This window comes from Nuphar pumila, chromosome 4 (genome assembly GCF_984573655.1).
Source record: "Nuphar pumila chromosome 4, dmNupPumi1.hap1.1, whole genome shotgun sequence".
Lineage (NCBI taxonomy): Eukaryota > Viridiplantae > Streptophyta > Magnoliopsida > Nymphaeales > Nymphaeaceae > Nuphar > Nuphar pumila.
Window position 1 is genome coordinate 122,281,974 of NC_143252.1, and position 20,566 is coordinate 122,302,539.

General features: G+C 39.0%; 1 protein-coding gene across 1 annotated transcript; it reads left to right on the forward strand.

Moving 5' to 3' along the window:
* Nucleotides 1–7,222: 7,222 nt before the first annotated feature.
* On the forward strand, nucleotides 7,223–11,974 carry LOC149840866 (protein STRUBBELIG-RECEPTOR FAMILY 8-like). The gene is made up of 6 exons (XM_090003403.1): nucleotides 7,223–7,476; nucleotides 8,380–8,651; nucleotides 8,746–8,881; nucleotides 9,482–9,621; nucleotides 9,735–9,891; nucleotides 11,630–11,974. Exons 1-6 carry the CDS (start codon nucleotides 7,243–7,245, stop codon nucleotides 11,777–11,779), a joined length of 1,089 nt encoding a protein of 362 aa, XP_089859529.1. The 5' UTR covers nucleotides 7,223–7,242; the 3' UTR covers nucleotides 11,780–11,974.
* Nucleotides 11,975–20,566: the final 8,592 nt, after the last annotated feature.

Consider the following 20,566-nt stretch of genomic DNA (forward strand, 5'->3'; position numbering starts at 1 on the left):
TTATGGACTTAAACAAGCACCAAAAGCTTGGTATGATAGGTTTAGTCGTGTTATGATTGATATTGGTTTTCAATTCTGTTTAACTGACACTGCTTTGTTTATTAAGAATTCTGATGCAGGGATCATTGTACTTCTTCTCTATGTGGATGATATGATCATCACCGGAAGCGATAAACAGGGAGTTGAAACAATCAAAACACTTCTTAAATCTCATTTTGAAATGACTGATTTGGGCTTGTTGAGATATTTTTTAGGCATTGAAGTTGCTTATTCTCCTAGAGGATATTTATTATCTCAGACTAAATTTGCTTTTGATATTGTTTTCAGGTCTGGTATTACTGATGATAAGAAAGTCGACACTCCAGAAGTTGTTAATGTTAAAATGAAGATTGATGATGGAGAACTTCTTGCAGACCCTACTCCTTACAGACAGCTTGTCGGGGCACTTTCCTATCTATCCATTACCAGACCAGATATAGCACATGCTGTTCATACAGCAAGTCAATTTCAACATGCTCCTACTTCTGTTCATATGGGAGCAGTTATGCGTATTATCAGATACATCAAGTTCTCTCTTTCACGAGGACTTTTCTTATCTTCCTCCTCTTCTCTTGATTTAATTGCATATACTGATGCTGATTGGGGAGGTGATCCCAATAACAGACACTCAACCACTGGCTTTTGTGTCTTTTTAGGGGAATCATTAATCTCGTGGAGGTGTAAAAAGCAGCAGAAGGTATCTCTCTCATCCACCGAAGCTGAATACAAAGCCATGGCAACCACGACCATGGAAGTAGTTTGGCTCCGACGACTGCTTGCTGACATGGGAGTTGAAGCAACAAAGGCTTCACAAATGTGTTGTGACAACAAAAGTGCGATCTACATTGCCAGTAACAGAACATTCCACGAACGCACCAAACACATCGAAATGGATTGTCACTACGTCAGAGAGGAATACCTACACGGGATAATTGATCTGCCATATGTCACTTCAGAATATCAGTTAGCAGACTTCTTTACAAAGCCTCTCGCTGCTCCCCGATTTCACTTTCTCTTAGACAAACTTTCGCTCATTGTACCGTAAGTTTGAGGGGGAGTGTTAAAATGTAAAACTGTACATATATGTATATATAATAATATTATATTATATATATATATACATTTTTCATTTCTTTCTTTTCTGTAATTTTTTTCCTTTATTTTTTATTTTTTGTCTTTATGTCATCTAGTTCAATTTGAACTAGAATGACTGTTGCTAGTCAAGTCCTGTCCAGACTTGACTAGTAATAGAGCTGTTGGACTGACACAGTCCAACAGCTCTTAATAGAGCTGTTGGACTGACACATTCCAACAGCTCTAAATAGAGCTGTTGGACTGTGCCCAACAGCTCTATTGAGTCCTCTTTCAGCTGTGTATATAAAGGGGTGCAGCCCCTCTTGTATTTTACTCCAATGCTTCTTAAGCAATTGGTTTTTCATATCAATAAAGAATACAGTTTTATTTTTATTTTGTTTCCAGTTATACCCTTTTTAAGGGTTATGCTTTAGTGTCATTCTTGACACTTGCTCTTGTTAATCCAAGCTCGTGTTTCGAAGATCCCCATTTCATTTCAAAACCCCCATCGTGTTGTAGCACATATCCATATAGGTACCTAACATGACATATGCCTATACATTATGGTGACAGATTTATGACATGGACACCAAATTTGAGCTTGTGTACGATGATGAGCTGTCTCAAGGATACTCAAATTTACTACTGTGTCATGTCCTCTTATTTAGTACTCTTAGGCCCCATTTGTTTCATGCAATTTACATGGGAAAGTGCTGAGCTGGCAACCCTGATGTAATCCTTCCCCACCATGAATGAAACAAACATCAAATCATCATAGTGGGAAAATGCCATTCTGGCACAAGTAGGTGTCAACGGGCCTGGTTTACCCGGACCCGACCCGACCCGAACCAAACCCTATAGTGTCTGTGTATGGTGATAAATAAGAAGACCCGGGTCTGGACCCAAAAGTCCGATTAATACATGAACCCGGGTATAGTTTGTGAAATTTTATACCAGACCCGGACACAACCCATGTTCCGATTAAGACCCACAATTTTCAATGTAAAAATGATAAAAAAATATGGTTTTACCATATATGGTTCGGGTTTGGTTCATGTAGTTCTTATCGGGTCCGGGTATGGTTTTTCTTATAGTGGATCCAATTAGACCCAGGTTCGGACCTGATACCATACCCGAAAATCTGGTCCAAGTCTGGTTCCACCTGGGTCCGAACACCCCACCCCCCATGAAAGCTTTCACATGGGCTGAGCTGGCAGGGTTTTTTAGAAATCTGTGTCCATTTCCTTGTAAGGCATTTCCTTTATATGGGAATAAAGCAAACAAGGCCTTAATGGAAAATTATGAACAATGAATTTTCAATTAGGAACTTGATCATACACCTATTTGATTGTTTTCAGTTTTCCTCTCTTTTTTTTAATTTCAACTTTGCTGGCACCCAATAAATTGGTGTTCATATGTCATGTCTATATCCATTTCATTGTTCAAGTGCTGAGCGGTGTGATAGACAAGTATGCTTAGGAACTAAGAATGCAGCCAGTTCACATCAGAGGTCTTGCATACTCTGTAAGGTATTGATTGAGATTGGTAGCTGGAAGAAACAGAAGCACATGAATATGGTCAGAAGGGTTCTCCATATGCTGTTTCTGTAGTTTCATTCCTATAGGATATTCAAACATATCCATGTAAGAACTGACCTCATGCCTTATCTAGTCCTAGGCATAATTTGTGTTCAACCTTATCTAGTCCTAGGTATAATTTGTGTTCAACCTTTTCATTCTTATGTGATTTCCTTGGCATGATTTCATACCTTTCGGAAGCAGATGATCTGATTCAGGCCTTCCATTTCTTCTTGCTTGAGCATTGATAAGAGGCTTAGATCTTTGGTATTTGGCCAATGGAAAAGATCACTCACCAGAACTAATGAGTTATTTTGCTTTCTTTTTTGGACCTTTTCTCCCACTTCTATAGGCTGGCCAGATTGCTAGCAGGGACTACACAAGTAATTTTGCTGGACTGAAGTCTAATATCTGTGTTACCTGCTGGAAGGGCACCAACGTTCTAGAAGTCTGTACTTAGTATCTCATGAATACTGTCCTCATTGCCTCTGAAAAGAATTGCTGTGGATGCCTTGTCGCTGAAAATGATTTTCTGTCTCAAAAAATAAGGAGAGTTATTCTGTTCTGTCAAAGTACCATTATTAATCATGATGAGTCTGCTGCAAGTTTCCGACCTTGCTGTAAATGATTCAAACAAAAAGATTTGGTCTCAGTCTGCTTAGTTTAGAAGGAACTTGGGAATTGATGAAAATTTTGCTGATATTCCACGGGACCATGCAAATGAACTTGTGACTTTTTTCTTTTCATTCCAAAAGCTGCATACTATGTGATACATAATGTCCTTATAACAAGCAGACTTGATTTATACATACTGAAATAGATCTGTTAATTATCCTTGCTGTGTTACATATTCCATTATGTATGACTGTACTGCCATGGCAGGGATTTATCTTTCAACAAATTTACAGGAGATCTGCCAAGTTCCTTTGGTTCATTGTCAAACCTTTCAACTCTGTAAGTGTGCTGGGTGTCTAAGTTATTTAAGCATTTTGTGTATATGATGAAACTTTTGTATTTATGCATCTAGTTGTTTTCTGCAGTGACATGCAAAATAATCAATTAACTGGTTCAGTTAATGTTCTCCGGAACCTGAGCTTGACGGAATTGTAAGCCATTTATTTACTTTTCCCTGCCTTGAGCTGAATCTTTTAGTTCATGTTAGGTTTACACATTCTGATTTCAACAGAAATATTGCAAACAACCATTTCACTGGCTGGGTTCCATCAGAGTTCAGTTCTATTTCTAACCTAGTGTAAGCTACCAACTTCATCTTTCTGTTATCTCCTTTTTTTCTGGTTTATCATATCCATGATGCATTCTTTAACTTGATATTTTATACAGGATTGGAGGAAATTCATTTAATACCGGCCCTGCTCCTCCACCACCACCATATACTCTACCACCTCCAGGTAGAGCACGCAATAATCATAGTAGTGGAATGACTCCACGTAATTCACCAGTTACCAATAGAATTGGGTCTGATTCAAAAAGACTAGCAGCTGGTGCAATAGTCGGCATTGTTATGGGCTCACTGTTGGTGGTTGTAGTTGCTTTAATTGTCCTTGTTTTCTGCCTACGTAAATTTCCAAGTGGTAGAGATTCAAGGGAAACTGCCATCAACAACTCCTCAGAAGTTCATTCTGTTGGGTCAGGTAGCAGTGCACTTCTTCCCTATTCTTGTTTTTTCCAGTCTTCACTTAGTAACATGGTTTTAGCTTTACATGTCCACAGGTTCCATATTTATTTTTATGTTGTAGACAAAATTTTACTTTTCTGAATGCTATATATGCATGTAAATAATCAACAAGCATTTGTGCAAAAATAATACCTGTGCTATATTTTTTTATAAAAAAAGATGCTTCAGAAAGTAGACTTTTTAGTTTTAGCAAATTACACACTGCTGTTTGATATTTTCACAAATTTTAAAATAACAAAATTTTAAGAGGAGACAGAGAAAGTGAAATCCTGTAAAAACTTTGGAAGCACAAAAGGCATATCAATTTTAGGAAGATAACAAGGATCTAGAAAAGAAGGGGATATTCTTAGTTGGTTCTTTCTATCCATCGTTGGTGCAACTCTCAGTGTTTTGCTACTACCCAAAAAGTCTTTTGAGGCTGTGTACATTATTCAAAAGTTGTGACTATTGCTTGATTGCTCTCCTACAATATGCCTCTTCTAACGGACTATTTGCAAGGTAGAGATTAATGCTCATGGGTCATATTCTGTACTGTGGCCCTAGTAAGGAAATGATGGTTTCTATAATTTGATTGGAACGGCATCTTGCCCGACATCAAATATTTAGCTACACTTAAATTTTCTACTGCATGAATTAGGACACCTAACAAGTGGAATCTACTACTGTGTGTGTGCGCGCGTGCGCACGCGTGCAGGCCACGCGCACACGCATGCATGCTCATCTGCATGTGTGTGCGTGTGCATGCTATATCAATGAGCGGAGTTTCATCTATTCATGTATTTTGAGGTAGATTGTTTTAAAAATATAAATATACATATATGTATTTATATAGATGAGAGAGAATCGTTTACGGTGGTTTGGACATATTCGACGAAGGCCTAATGATGCTCCAATTAGAAGGATGGAGAAATGGAAAAATATATTAGTTAAAAGAGGTCGGGGTAGGCCTAGGAAGACATGGATGAAGATGATAGGAAATGATATGAATGCTTTGAACCTCACCGAGGACATGGCATTGGATAGAAATGATTGGAGGAGAAGGATTCATGTGGAAGACCCAGAATGATTTTCTTTTTTGGTTCATATCGCCGACCCCAATTGTTTTGGGATGAAGGCGTAGCTGTTGTTGTTTTTGTTGTATATATAACTAGGTTATTTTAGTTAGGTTTCTTTTTGTTTTTTATTTGGGATGGGACTAGTCAACCCACAGGGTCATTGGGAGTCCAACGACTCTATTTAGAGCCGTTGGACCCCCAACAACTCTCCCTTTTTGAGCTCCAATTTTGTGTATAAATAGGGGGCCAAACCCCACAATATGTATGCTTCTTGCATGAGCATTGATCAATAAAATATTATTTTTTATCTCTTTTGTTTGCCCCTTTAGTGGGTGTTTGTGTGTGAGCCTATGTCACATGGACTCGGCTAGGGAGGCACCACACCCGAGTCGACACGCCCCGACACGGGTGCAGCTTCGGACTCGGCCCAGACTCGGTCAACGCCGAGTCGGACTCGGTCAACGAGTCGAGGCCGAGTCCATCCACATTTTGGACTCGGTCAACTTTGACCGAGTCCAAAAATATCCATTTTTATGACAAAAAACAAAAAAGTTCATTTTTTATATATATTTTTTAAAAAATATATATAACCAGACTGTGCAACTGCAACTGCACAATCACTGCATTGCACTGTGACTGTGCACTGTCACAGACTGCATTGCACAGTTTGTGCAACTGTTAACGTATAAAGTTTAAACATTTGAATGTCAAAACTGAACCGATCACAAAGATGTGAATGCTATAGTAAAGGGGTCATTTCAAAAATTGGACCAGTACAGATTATGGACCATTTCATAAGGTCATAGTTTCAAGTTTTTTTTCCTTTAACCATGGTCCATAGATGTGTTTACCTTAATTTTAATTGTTTACTAGAATTATTGTTATATATATATATATATATAGCCGAGTCCCCGTGTCCAAAATTTTTTAAATTGCGCCGCACCCGTGTCGCACCCGCACCCATGTGACATAGGTGTGAGCCCATCTTGTGGCTTGTGTGTGTTCTCTTGGTGCTTTGGTAGAACTCTTTTGAGTGTTCACATTGTTGTTCTTAGTAAACATCTTCGGAGGATCTTGTTTCCTTTCAGATTGAACCATTTGTTTGGCTTGTGTGTGTTCTTTTGAGTGTTCACATTGTTGTTCTTAGTAAATGAACCATGATAAATTCGTCTATGCAGTCAGATTTATTCAAAATGCATAGCAATGAGATTTTATTCATTTATGCACATGTATTTCTATTTATATATATGTATTTACATATTTATGAAATGTGCATGTATAGCTCTTTGCCATTGATATAAATATTTATCAGATAATATCTCTATGTGATATTTTCAGTTTCCTTAGCTTTCCCTTTTCATAATTTAAGCACAAATTCTTTTTGATTCGTTATCCTTTGACATTTTTTTATATTTTCAAAAAAATTATGCCAACACCTTTTATTTTGCTTATTTTTGTTCTATTTTGTACTTCTCGATTTTTCAAGTGCCAAGATTTTCTTGAGCTTTTTGCAAGCTTTCTAAGAAACCTATAACATCTTGCCTTGTTGAGAATTGAGATATAGCAAAGACAGCGTATGTGACTATAATACAACAAATGCTACAACTACAAAATGGATGAATGAATGAATGCATATGCGTGCATCATAGTCACATGTACTGAATCCTGCATAAATTGATAATTTGATGCTGTATTGGTCATTTATTGGGAGTGCCATTTTATGTGTTGGATTAGACAAGAAAGTAATGAATTTATTTTCATTTATTTTATTTTAGTTGCAAAGAAAGAGATCCACGAGCAGATGGCTAAAGTTGACCAACCTATAACAAGTCTAAATCCTCCACCAGCAGATAACATGGTGGGTGAGAGATCATTAAGTAAAGGTGGTGCTGGGAAAAGAGGAAACTCTCATATAACTGCAGCCTCCTATACTATTGCTTCCCTTCAAACTTCAACAAACAGTTTCAGTCAGGAATGCCTGGTTGGGGAGGGTTCACTTGGGCGTGTATATAGGGCAGAGTTTCCTAATGGAAAGGTGATGAATACTTCAACAGCTATGACTTGGCCTTGGAACCTTTGAATAAAAATGATTTTTTTTATGGAATTGCAAATTGTTATCTGCATGCATTTTTCTTTTCTTTTTTTTTTCATTTTTATTAGTTGGTTTTGTTAGTCAAGTTTGGTATCTGGTTTAGGCACCGGTAGATCCTACCATGGGCAGAGCAGATCCAGTGATCGGGACCGAGTACTTAACAAAGTACTCGGGCCACACAAAACACAGAAAATTGCTACATCATGTTAGCGTTTTTCTGTGTTTTATGTGGCTTGAGTACTTCGTAAAATACTCTATCCACAAAACACAGAAAATCGTTACACGTGTTAGCATTTTTCTGTGTTTTATGTGGACAGAGTACTTCGTAAAATACTCTACCCAATCAACTAACTACGTCTTCCACCATGGACCCAAGCATTTCTGTGGGACAAACATGATAAATTGGATTGTGTTGTGCAGATCCTGATCTTTATATTCTCCTGAACCTGAAGGAATACTGCATTTAAATGTGTCTTAGGTCCAAGAATATGATATGTTTGACTTGAAACTGGGTTATGTTTATCTTACAAGGTGTAGATCTTCTTTATTCTTAGTTGGGCCTAGATGCTTGTCCTGAGCCTACCAGTCTGATTTATGTCTGGTTGTTGATGGTTTAACAATAGCCTTTTTGGCCTTAGTCATTTACTGGTTGAAAACCTGTATCTTAACAAGGCATTTGCATATAGTAGAGCCAAAAACAACCACAGCTATAAACTGGCTTCCAGAATTTACTCTTTGGGTTATGTAAACTTGCTTCTTTTGTTCTTCCTGCTTTCTTGTCTGCAACTTTTTGTTTTGGTAAGAATGAATTAGCCACTAATACCATGTTCCTTTGCTATGTTGTAGGTTCTAGCTGTCAAGAAGATCGACAGCTCAGCAGTGTCCCTACAGGAGGAAGACAACTTCCTTGAAGCAGTATCAAATATGTCACGTTTGAGACACCCAAATATCACAGCCTTGCTAGGGTATTGTGTAGAACATGGGCAGCACCTCCTGGTTTATGAGTTTTATGGAAATGGAACTCTTCATGAGATGCTATACTTTACTGAGGATAGCACAAAGATATTGACATGGAATGCACGTGTGAGAATTGCCCTTGGCACAGCTAGGGCACTTGAGTAAGTTTGCAACAATAACATGATTCTGGTCTTGTTTTTGTTGAGGTTGCTATGGCTGGTTTCTTTCTAACATATTTCTTGATTTTTTGTTCAGATACTTGCATGAAGTTTGCTTGCCTCCTGTTGTACATCGAAACTTCAAGTCAGCAAATATATTACTTGACGAAGAGTTCGACCCTTACTTGTCAGACTGTGGGCTGGCTGCACTAACTCCCAACACTGAGAGACAGGTGAGCTCTCTCTCTCTCTCTCTCTCTCTCTCTCTATATATATATATATATATATATATATATATATATATATATAGAGAGAGAGAGAGAGAGAGAGAGAGAGAGAGAGAGAGAGAGAGAGAGAGAGTAATGCATTCCTTAGGCCCCCTTTTTCATTAGGTCTCGTTAGGCACCTTCAAAAATCGTAGTTTTAAGTATTTTTTCTCACATTTAACACCGTAGATGTGATCTATAGGTTTTGTTTAGTGGGAACCGGCTTTTGGATTGCCGGAATCTGACCTGTATACAGGTTTTTCCGGTGATCCAAAATCAATGGCTATGAAGGTACCAGTTTTCCCGGCTCAGAAAAACATGTTTTATTGTCGAAAAAATATGATCCAAGAGTCGATTCCTACTAAATCAAGCATGCTAAACACATCTAACAGTTCAGATCTATCATAAAACACTTAAAACCTATGGGGCAGAACAAGAAATGGGGCCTAATATGTTCAGTTCTCATATATATATATATATATATATATATATATATATATATATATATATATATATATATAATGTGTGTGTGTGTAGCATATTTTAAAAATGTGTGTACCATGGCAGGTTTCTACACAGATGCTTGACTCATTTGGTTACAGTGCTCCTGAATTTGCCATGTCCGGAAGTTACACTGTAAAGAGTGACGTCTACAGCTTTGGAGTTGTCATGTTAGAACTGTTAACTGGTCGGAAGCCACTGGACAGGTTTCCTCTCTAGTTCTTGCATCACTCAAAAATTTTCCTTTCATTAGTTATTTGCACCTTGCCAACTGGAACCCTTTCTGTTTGTTTCTGATTCCTATATGTTGGTTTTGAAGTTCAAGGCAAAGATCAGAACATTCTCTCGTGAGATGGGCTATACCGCAGCTTCACGATATTGATGCATTGGCAAAGATGGTTGATCCAGCTCTCAAAGGCATGTATCCAGCAAAATCTCTTTCACAGTTTGCTGACATAATTGCCATTTGTGTTCAGGTACCATGCCACATGGATTTTGTTGTTCCTTTTTCCCCGAAATTTACTTGCAATGCCTACTTGAAATCATGGAAAAAGTCAATGGGAAGTTGTGGGAATGCTTTCGGCATACTCCGTGAGCAGCAAGCGAAATATCACCTACAATCCAATAAAGTTTGAAGTTGCAGTTATATTAATATTGAAAGTAACAATGAGTTATAGTTTTTGTAATGATAAAATTTTAAGCCTCTAAGGGCCTGTTTGGGATCGGTAGCTGGGATGGGCGTTTATGGAGTTTATGCATTTGAGGAAGTGACAGCTGCTTTGCCAGCTACCACCTAGAGGTGGTAGCTGCCAAATCCATCCTTTAGTGTAAATACAAAGGAGAAAGGGCCTCACTTCCCATCCCAAATGCATAAATGCCCATCCTTGTGCCGAAATTCTAAACGGGACCACCATGGGCGTTTGACCAAGAATTTCCCTCGGGAAGACCAAATCCATAAACGCCCATCCCAGTGCCAAGGTTCCAAACAGGACATAAACATTCTTTGTTGGTGGGTTGAGGTTGGGGGTGGGGGGAATGGTTGATGGGAGTGAAGCTTAGTGTTCCCAAGCTGACCAACTTTTGAAGGAACAATCCAAAAGGATCAATTCCTCTCTCAAATCAGTCAGTACATCAGGGCATCACTACTGCTAAAATCACAGGGTGTAATTTGGAAATTGTAGACCGATTCAAATGGAGTTTGAGTGCTGGGATAGCTGTTATATCCAGTTAGGAGGCTCTCCCCAGGGCACCAAGTTCAACAGTTCCAGAATGCGCTAGACTTGGTGCATTAAGAGCTTGGAGCCTGGAGCTGTTCATTTGTTAAACAAGCTGAATTTGAGGTTCAAATTAGGATTCATATGCTCAATTGAAGCTCTTCTAATGATGGTATATGCATGTATTTCAGTGCAATGTACTTTGGACAGTTGATTGATATTTAATGTGAGGGTCCATGATTAACTGGAAAGTTGAAAGATGAAACCACTCAATGAAAACCCTATCTAGGCCACGCTTGCTGAAAACTCAACTTTCCAAATGGCTAAATTTCAAGTCATAACCCTAACCAGTGGAGAAAGAGGGTTTCCAGCTGGTGCATCACGAATATGTTGCCCTTGAAGATGTCGAGCTCCTTCTCATTGCTTGGGTCGATGACCACTTCAGATCCTGACTTTTTCCTAACATCTAAGGTTCATCCTCACCCTCTGCATATAAGCTCCCTGTTGTCTTCACTGTCGAAGGACTGGAACAAAAAGCTTGGCTCGAGCTTGAACCTGATTTCAAGATCAGACCGACCAGATCTTGAGCTCTTTTCATACTTCTAGTGGAGATTGAGCACCAGTGTTGGAAATCTAGCCAAACTTGTGCATGCTCTGGGGCTTGCTGCCCCTGATTGAATAAAGCTGACTTTGGGCTCAATGCAGCTCATATACTGACACATAGCATTTATATTGCAGGTTTGCAATTCCTAATAATAAACTCAATGAATTCAATATTGTTTAATCCATCTTTTTCACCTTGTTGGTAATGGAGATCCATTGGTGTAGCTTCTACACTCTAGAATTGATTTCCATGAAAAAGAGAGCAATCATTTCTTTCAATAGTTTGTGATTTTGAAGTCTGATTCAAGTTTATTGTTACTACTGTGCTTGCAGAATTAGATCTTTATTTTGATTCCATTATTATTGGGCAACTAATGCTTTTATTGAACCTTGGTAGCCCGAACCGGAGTTTCGGCCTCCTATGTCTGAAGTGGTTCAATCTTTAGTCCGCTTGATGCAAAGAGCCAGTGCCAACAAAAGACCGAGTGATGAAACGGGCCTCTCTTACAAGATCCTGGAACATGATCCATCAGACTTGTCCACTTGAGTTTTCATAATAGAATGTAAAGAACATGCAGAGGCTTTTTCTTTGGCTTAGCCATTTTGCTTTGAGCACCATAAATCTATTGCAATACTGCTTCTGGATTAGTAGGCGAACCAATTTAAGGGTGGAGAAATTGGTTTCCTCGCCCTGTCGTTGCAGATAAGTTATTTATGTATGTATTTCTGTTGACTGTTGCAATGACCAAAGCTCCACCTTTCCTCAATCAACACAAGCACAATGTAGCACATGGTATTCTTCCCAGTCTACTCTGAGCAATTGTAATTATATCAAGGAGACATTATATGTATTTTTTTTTCTTGTTTAGCTAGAGCAGATTTGGTCGAAATGCAAGTTGAGATACTTGGCAGTTAAAAATTCATCAATTTCATCAAAACCTGGGATGAAGATTAGAGAGCAGCTGTAAAACAAGGAACTGCAGATTCCTGTATGTTTGTAAAGAACAAAAAAAATAGATGTATGTTTGCTCTGTTTGGGGGCTTGCAGTCGGGAAGCCCAGGATGGGAGTTGAGCTTGGACTTAAATTTGATTAAACTATTACAGTAGTGTTTTTTTGGGAGAAGGTGGTTTATGGAAGTGAGAAAGGGTGAGACGGTGTCTTCTCTGTATTTGAACTAAAACTCAGAATTGTTAACTTCCATTTCCTCGCGGCCAATTATTGGAATTGATGGCTTCCACTTTTCCAAATCCATAAACTCCCTGTGACTCCCAGTTACCAAACGAGCTTTAGGCACCAACTGATGCTTCTTGAATTGATATGGAAATGGGGTTCATTGCAGCTATGCTCAATTTGGACTAAACTTGGTGCATTTTAAATAGAGATATTCTTCTACCTTCATGTTCTTCATGAATTTGGATTCGTATTATTATCTTGATGTGCATTTCTGACATTCAGGTTAGGAAAGCGATATCTTGGCCCAGTGGATGGATTTGTGTTTTTACCTGCATCACAAAGATAATGGGTACGAACCAACAAAAGTTTGAAGTTTGTTAAAAAAAATAGGACGTGAGGGCACAAAATTTTTTAAAATAAAAATTTAATCAATAAATTATTGAAATACTATAAAAATATAAAAAATATATTAGATAATATCTATACGTGTCTGTGTCCATATGAGCGGGTCATGACATGTCTGGTTGTCTCACCAGGGACATGCTCAAAATGGTCTGTCCTGCTGCGTAGACAAGTAAATATTCTATATTAGTGTTAGTAAGTCCATGAATGTTCTACAAAACGGGGGGGGGGGGGGGCTCTGCTTGTTTGGTAGGAGCTGTTAGTGCACGTCATCATGTGTTGGGACGTTGTAAATTCAAAACCCAATGGTATGTTGTGTAACAGGTGGGGGGTCCTGGGGGTCTGCCTAACCCCAGCTTGCCTTTAAAAAAAAAAAAGGTCCATAAATGTTCTCATATAGTAAGTCCATGAATAGAAACAGGAAACTATTAAAAGACAATCGAAATTGGTACACTTGAAAAGCAAATTGAGTGAGATGCAGTACTAAAGCTGTGTTATAGGGACATGTTATTTTGGGTGGGAGCCCCTGGTTACTTTGGGAATGAGGTAATGATGACATAGAAACAGTAAAATGAATAAATTATATAAATAAGTGTGTTTAGTTAAAGAACTAAACTTAGACTAGGAGTTTAGAACTCATTACAATTGTAACAGTCATGACTTGCATTTATAAATAAATTTTTATTGAGTTTTAGACTCACTTCCACTTGGTTATAATTGTAGGATCAGAAGACGCGGGAGGATATGACTGATGAACTTAGACTTAACTATTGGTGACAAGTACTTAAAGTACTAGACTTTGTTATATAATTTTTTTTTTTTGGAATGTTTTGAGGTTGTTTTTGATAATTTTTCTTTAGAATTTAACATCCACGAACCCGAGCTCTAGAGGCCCCGGTTCAGGTCGTTACAGTAGGTACAAGGTATCAAAAGCTAAGCCAATGACCAGGTATCCAAACGCTGTTTCTTCTATCGACAAATCAAAAATGGAAAAAGGTAAGGAATACTTCAGTTTCCACTTTTTAAATAAAAGAGCTAAATACGACTACGAGGAAGGAGCAAATTCAAAGCCACATAGGGCGGCTGTTGTTCTGGTAGGAGTCAGCATGGGGAAGTTTGAATGAGAAAAGTAAAGCATGAATCTTGGTTAGATCATAGTGTTGGCACATTAATGGTGTCGGCTGTGTATGCTCACAATTATGTACGGTGTCGATTGTTATTTGAACACCTTCAAAGCTTTTGTGACTGATGGAAGAGAGGAAAGGGATCCATCATGATTCTTTAGGCATGCAGCAGCAAGACTTCAATGATTTTATATCTTAGGGGGGCTTCAGAAAGAGGCAGTAAAGTACAGTTGGACAAATGACAAAAAATGATGTGATTTTAAGGCCGTCAAAATCGACCTTTCATTTCTGACTCTTGTTGAGAGTATATTCCTAGCTTGATATCTGATAACTAGGGTCTACTTTTTAAAACATCAAGATGTGGACCTTGCGCCCATAATGTTTTCAAATTGTTGAGCATGTTGGGAATATTGAAGCTCATAAAAGACGTCTAGAAAGTGAGCTCATACAAGCACAAAAGCTGCTCGATGAAGGTGATCTCTTGGCTACAGACTCTTGTGCTTAGTTGTAAGAGGAGCTTCAGCATTACCTCCAAATGGATTAGCCGCAGGCGGTGGAGACCGAACGGATGCCTGAAGGGGGTGGTATCCTGAGAAACCGTTCGGTTTCGTTTCAGGGTTTAACCCCCTTCCACCACCGGCGTGTTGTCATCGCTGATGCTGACTATGGTCGGCCGTCGGTGGCAGTGGCTGTATAAAGAAAAAAATAGGGGGTGGAATCCCTTTTTTATGCATTGTTTTCGCCCCTGCAGCCGTCGGCAAACGGCTGAGGCCGATGGTGGCTGGCTACCGTTGGCAGTTGAGGCCGGCCGCCGGTGGCGGCTGCTGACGGCGGAAAATAGGAGAAGGGGGGGGGGGGGGCATCCCTACCCGGGCCCTTTTTCCACCGCTGCAACCATCGATGGACGGCCCAGGCCAACGGTGGCTGGCCGCCAGAGGCTGATCGTCACCGATGGCAACTAGGGCTGCCCACTGGAGGCTGCTGCCAGTGACGGAGGCCGGTTGGACGGTAGGGGGCGTAACCCCTCTACAAACAAAAAAAAAATCAGGTTTCAGGGGATGGCGGTCGGGTTCCACTGTAGCATCTACAGTGGATCCTGACCGGGTTGGGAACCCAATCTGAACCTGGAACCGTTTCTTGGTTCCAGGTGGATCAGGTCTGTGACTATCCCAGGGGGGACCCAATTCGACTCGGACCCATGGATCATGTCTGCACCCGACCCGGTGGGGACACGATTCGACCTGGACCCATTGGAGGGTCTGAGTGGATCAGATCTGCAACCCGCTCCAACGGGACCCAATCCGACCCAAACCCATTGTTGGGACCAGGTGGATCGAGTTTGCAACTGGCCTGGTGGGACTCGATCCAGACCCGAACCCATTAGCAGGTTACGGGTGGATCAAGTCCATGTTCAACCCAGTTTGAGACCCGAACCCGTTGGGGTTTCGGGTGAACTCGGTCTGAATCTGACCCGGTCCAGACTCAGACCCAGTCTAGGTTTTGGGTGGACCGGGTGGACCCGAACCGTCTACACTCAATCCTCAAACCCGAACCTAGTATTTGGGTTCTAGGTGGATCGAGTTTGGAACCGATCCGTTGAGACCCGGTCTGACCCAATACTGTTCCAGGGTGGACCGGGTCAGTAATCATGGGTCAGATCAGGTCTAGAATCAGACCTTTTAACCCATTAAGGACAAAACTGATTCACGGGTTCCTGAGATCGGTTCAATGATTTTTTGGACCGATTCAATGATTTTTTAGACCGGTTCATGCTTTCAGGGACCAGTTTGAGGATTTTTCTGACCAGTTCAATGATTTTTTAGACCAGTTCATGCTTTCAGGGACCAGTTCGAGGATTTTTTTGACCAGTTCAATGATTTATAAGACTGGTTCGGGCATCTTGAGACCGGTTCAGGGATTTTCTTGACCGATTCAATGGTTTTCTAGACCGATTCAAGGTTTTCTGACTGTTCAGGGCTTTCAGCGACTGATTTAGCATCTTTAAAGATTCATTTACACCATTTTAAGTCCTCAATCTCGAATATTACTCGTGAATGCATGTCTTTATCATTAATTTCATACTTTTTTGGTGACTTTAGCACGATATAAAGTATGTTTTATGTTATTTTTGAGTTGTCCATGATTATTTAATCATGAGATTAAGAATGAATGCACTTTATTTGTGTTATGACATCCTTTACATATGCTTGTGGTAATAGATCTCAATCAACTCACTTTTGTAATCACCAAAGTGATCTGAGTTGTGTTGATTGAAAATCCTTTGGATCATGTTGATATTCAATATTATGGTTGTATGTGACTTTGTGAAACAATGATTAGATCCAAAGGTAGGTCATTGTATTTCAAATTCACACATGGTGTAATAGTAGGCGTGTACACCAGCCCATAAAGCATGTTCGTACATAAATGTACAATGTTAAATTGCCTATGGTTAAATGATCTACTAGTTTTACCAATTAAAGTCAATTTCTTGATAATTGAGGAAGCGAAGCAGCTCTGAGTATTATTGCTTTCATCAAAGTAGAAGGATAATGATTCTATTATACTTGCTTTAAAAAAGGTAAATAATAAAGAGTCTCATGCTTACTTTTTTTATATAAATCTCATATAGAGCAATTATCTCACATATACAAAGAATAACACAGTTGATCAAAAGGTTGTTTATGAGAAGCAGGAGTGCTCAAATAGTTTTAGCTTGTTTCTTTTGCAATCATGAGTGACTAAGAATATTTGAGACACCATCTTTCACTGCAGGACAGTGACTGAATTTCTGAAAGCCATTGAGGCAGAAATGATTGATTTAAACGAGATTTTATCTCAGACCATTTGGATAAGAAACTTTATTATGGGTCTTGGTATAGTGGACTATATTGAGAGATCACTAAAGATCTTATGTAATAATGAAGTTGTATCCTTCTTGAATACAACAACGACAACAACAACTACGCCTTCATCCCAAAACAATTGGGGTTGGCGATATGAACCAAAAAAGAAAATCATTCTGGGTCTTCCACATGAATCTTTCTCCTCCAATCATTTCTATCCAATGCCATGTCCTCGGTGAGGTTCAAAGCATTCATATCCTTTCCTATCATCTCCATCCATGTCTTCCTAGGCCTTCCCCGACCTCTTTTAACTAATATATTTTTCCATTTCTTCATCCTTCTAACTGGAGCATCATTAGGCCTTCGCTAAATATGTCCAAACCACCATAAACGATTCTCTCTCATCTTATTTTCAATGGGTGCAATGCCTACCTTCTTACGTATCTCCTCATTCCGAATCTTATCTTTTATTGTATTTTCACACATCCATCTCAGCATACGCATCTCAGCTACACTCATTTTTTGAATATGATGTCTCTTGGCAGCCCAACATTTTGTACCATATAGTAAAGCGGGCCTAATAGTCGTCCTATAAAACTTTCTCTTCAACCGCAATGACATTCTACGATCGCACAACACTCCAGTTGCACTTTTCATTTCATCCACCCAACCTTTATCCTATGATTTACATCTCCATTAATTTTTCCATACTTTTGAATGATAGATCCCAAATATTTGAAACAATCATCCACCGATATTTTTTGCTCACCAAGCTTCACTACACTCCCATGACTACTTCGTTGCTTACTAAACCGACATTTCATATATTCTGTCTTACTCTTACTCAACTTAAAACCTCTTGCTTCCAATGTTTGTCTCCATAATTCTAACTTAGCATTAACCCCAGCTCTAGACTCATCAATCAAAACAATATCATCAGCAAACAATATACACCACAACACATTTTTTTGTATCCTTCTTGAATAACAATAAAAATTTTACCTCATGTCGACACATGAAGTTAAAATACTTTGTTAAAAAAAAAATTAAGAATCATTTAGTATGTATTGATACAATCGGTATGAAGAAGATGACTCAGATCCTCTTATTAAAGGGCTAATAGCCGGATTATATTCCCAACGTGTAATAAGGATGTATCTATTTGATTTTTTTTATGTATGACAATACATTATGATATTATGTGATCACATTTATGAAACTAAATTGATTATCTATGATTTTGTACATTTTTTATTATGTGTAAAGTAACTCTCATTTTGAAAAGAGAGAATAATGAAATAACAATATTAAAAAGACCAACATAATGGGTTAGAGACCAACTTGTTCATATAGGTATTCTTAACATGTTAAACATTAAAAATGAATAATATTGTAGTGCATGAAAATATAATATCTCATATAAAGATATTCATCTCCATGACTCGTATGATTCATTCTGGTGATACAGGATAGCATGTGAACCCATATGTAAATTAAATCTAGATAACGATATAAAACCTAAATAAATTATTTTTTCATGTCAACGAGTCAAGTGAGAGAATATTGGATTTTTGGATCTGGATGAGACCCATATTGACATGATCACATCAAGAAACATGGTTGTGACTCTTGGGTTTTGAGGGTTATAGGACAGACAATTATGAGGTCTCGTAACTGTTCATTCATGCCCATTATGGACCTCCACCAAATCTCTTTATAAATAGAAAACCCGTAGTGGTGTGATAAGTGTTACATACGTGTGTGATTTTTCTGTCTAGGTTTAAGGGTCTTACTCACCTCTTGACATTTTGGCTTGGCGGTGATTGACTGAGGATAATGCCGACCACCTGCCTCCACTGAATCGCCGTTCGAATCGTCCGAAACCACATCCATTTTGTGCCAACGTGACTCCCTCTTACATATCTTGGGGTTCCACTATTTACTGGGCGACTTTGATCTCTGTGAAACTTTGATTTCAAATCAGATTTTAACAGGTTCGGATTGACGCAAGACATGTTAACGCTTTTCAGATTTTACGCAATCACAAACGATTGAGAACACAAGATCGAAAATCAGAATCAACACGCGTCAAGTTAAATGTAATATCAATCTTAACCGAACTCAGTTAGATACAAAAATAGATTCACCCATGAACAAATTTACGCTATTTCAAATAAATACGAAAACAAGTTCATTTGCCGCTAAGGCGTTTCACCAAACGGTTGGTGTGCGCCTCTCAAACAAACCACATACAACGTGTTTGGCTTATACATTCAACACAAAATTAGTGAATAAATCAATCCCTATCCTAAGCAATACCTTCTAACCATTCAAGCACCGAAAACAACAAATCAGATTTAGATGGACAATAGCCGAATCAACCAACAGTCTTGGTGTGGCCACCTACTCGTTATTGGTAGGTTGTTTGGTGCTTATTATTTCTGTTCTGTCGTCCTTCCTGATCTATTGGATGATGAGTTTTAAGCTCCTTAAAAAAAAAATTTGAGGCAAAAAATTGAACATCTACTTTGTAGTTTCTTACGGAGTGGCCTTGAGATAAAAAAACGTCTTCATTTTTTTTAGCTTGGCAAGATGCCCAGGTGAAGAGGGTGGTTTGGGTATTAGGCGGGTGAGGGAGATGAACTTAACTCTCTTGTCAAACTAGCTTGGATGGTAGCTGGTAAATTGACAAATCCTTGGGTTCAACGAGTGGTAGTAAAATACACAGTTCGGGTGGCTCTATATGGTGTGGGTATAGAGAGGACCCTTTATGTAGCTGAAAGGAGAACACTGCAACAGGTGAAAGTTGTGAATATGTTGGAAGGTGATGTTAGTAACAGATGTGTGATATCTACTCAAGCTATGCAATCAGACTTGATTTTGGAAAATCCTCACATCATTGACATGGTTCAGGCGGTGCAACGTGATGCCATGAGTTTAGATAGGTTGAAGATGGAATTCTCTTGGAATGTAGCGAGAGCTCGACGTACTCGATTCCCTTTGCATGAATTCATTTGGCACTCTCAACCTGTCACTAGAGCATCCATTATCACTAAGATTTGCTATTAGTGATAGGTTGCTCACACAAAATCGATTACAACATCTTGGTTACAGTATGGCAAGCAGATGTCCTTTATGCAAGCAGACAACAGAATCTAGAGATCACATATTTATCCATTGTAAAGTGGTCAAAACCATATGGAGGAAGGTGGTTAATTATTTTGACAGAAAAAAATTTCCTGACAAGCCTCTTGAAGAATCTCTTTGGTGGTGGGGCTCTAGTGCTCTTTGCCACAAGACAATTAGGCGTGCTTGGTTAGTTGCTTTTCAAGTGGTGATTGGAAAATTTTGAGAAATTTGATGTGCATTGTTGTTTGAGAATTCACATATCTCTGTCACCCAAATTCACATTATGGCCCTAAATGAAGTGTGAGTTCATGTCCTCGGGATTGGACAAGTGACAGAGCATCCTCTTTTTCGAAAATGGTTCTACCATGACTGTTGTTGTGCTTCTTTCTAATCAAAGTTAATATATTTAGCATTGTGCGCGATAGACGGAGAGGGGTTCACAATTAGAAATCGCGAGGGTCAGAACTTACAAATTGGGTGTTTGACTAGATCAAAAGTGATTATTCATAGGGAATGGGATTTGTGGAAAGAGACTTATTAATCCCCATACAGTTGAATAGTAGTGTTGGAAGGGGACTTGGTGGCAGACATGAATCCTTCTTTAGAAGGAAGACATCCGTTTCAACGAATGCCTCATTGTCTTTAGAAGGAAGACAGA

What these genes read in the sequence shown, in the direction of transcription:
- LOC149840866 (XM_090003403.1), top strand. Translation starts at nt 7,243, where the DNA reads ATGGCTAAAGTTGACCAACCTATAACAAGTCTAAATCCTCCACCAGCA. An exon ending in GGCACAGCTAGGGCACTTGA is followed by an intron (nt 8,652 to 8,745) that starts GTAAGTTTGCAA and finishes TTTTTTGTTCAG; the next exon opens with ATACTTGCATGAAGTTTGCT. An exon ending in TAATTGCCATTTGTGTTCAG is followed by an intron (nt 9,892 to 11,629) that starts GTACCATGCCAC and finishes GAACCTTGGTAG; the next exon opens with CCCGAACCGGAGTTTCGGCC.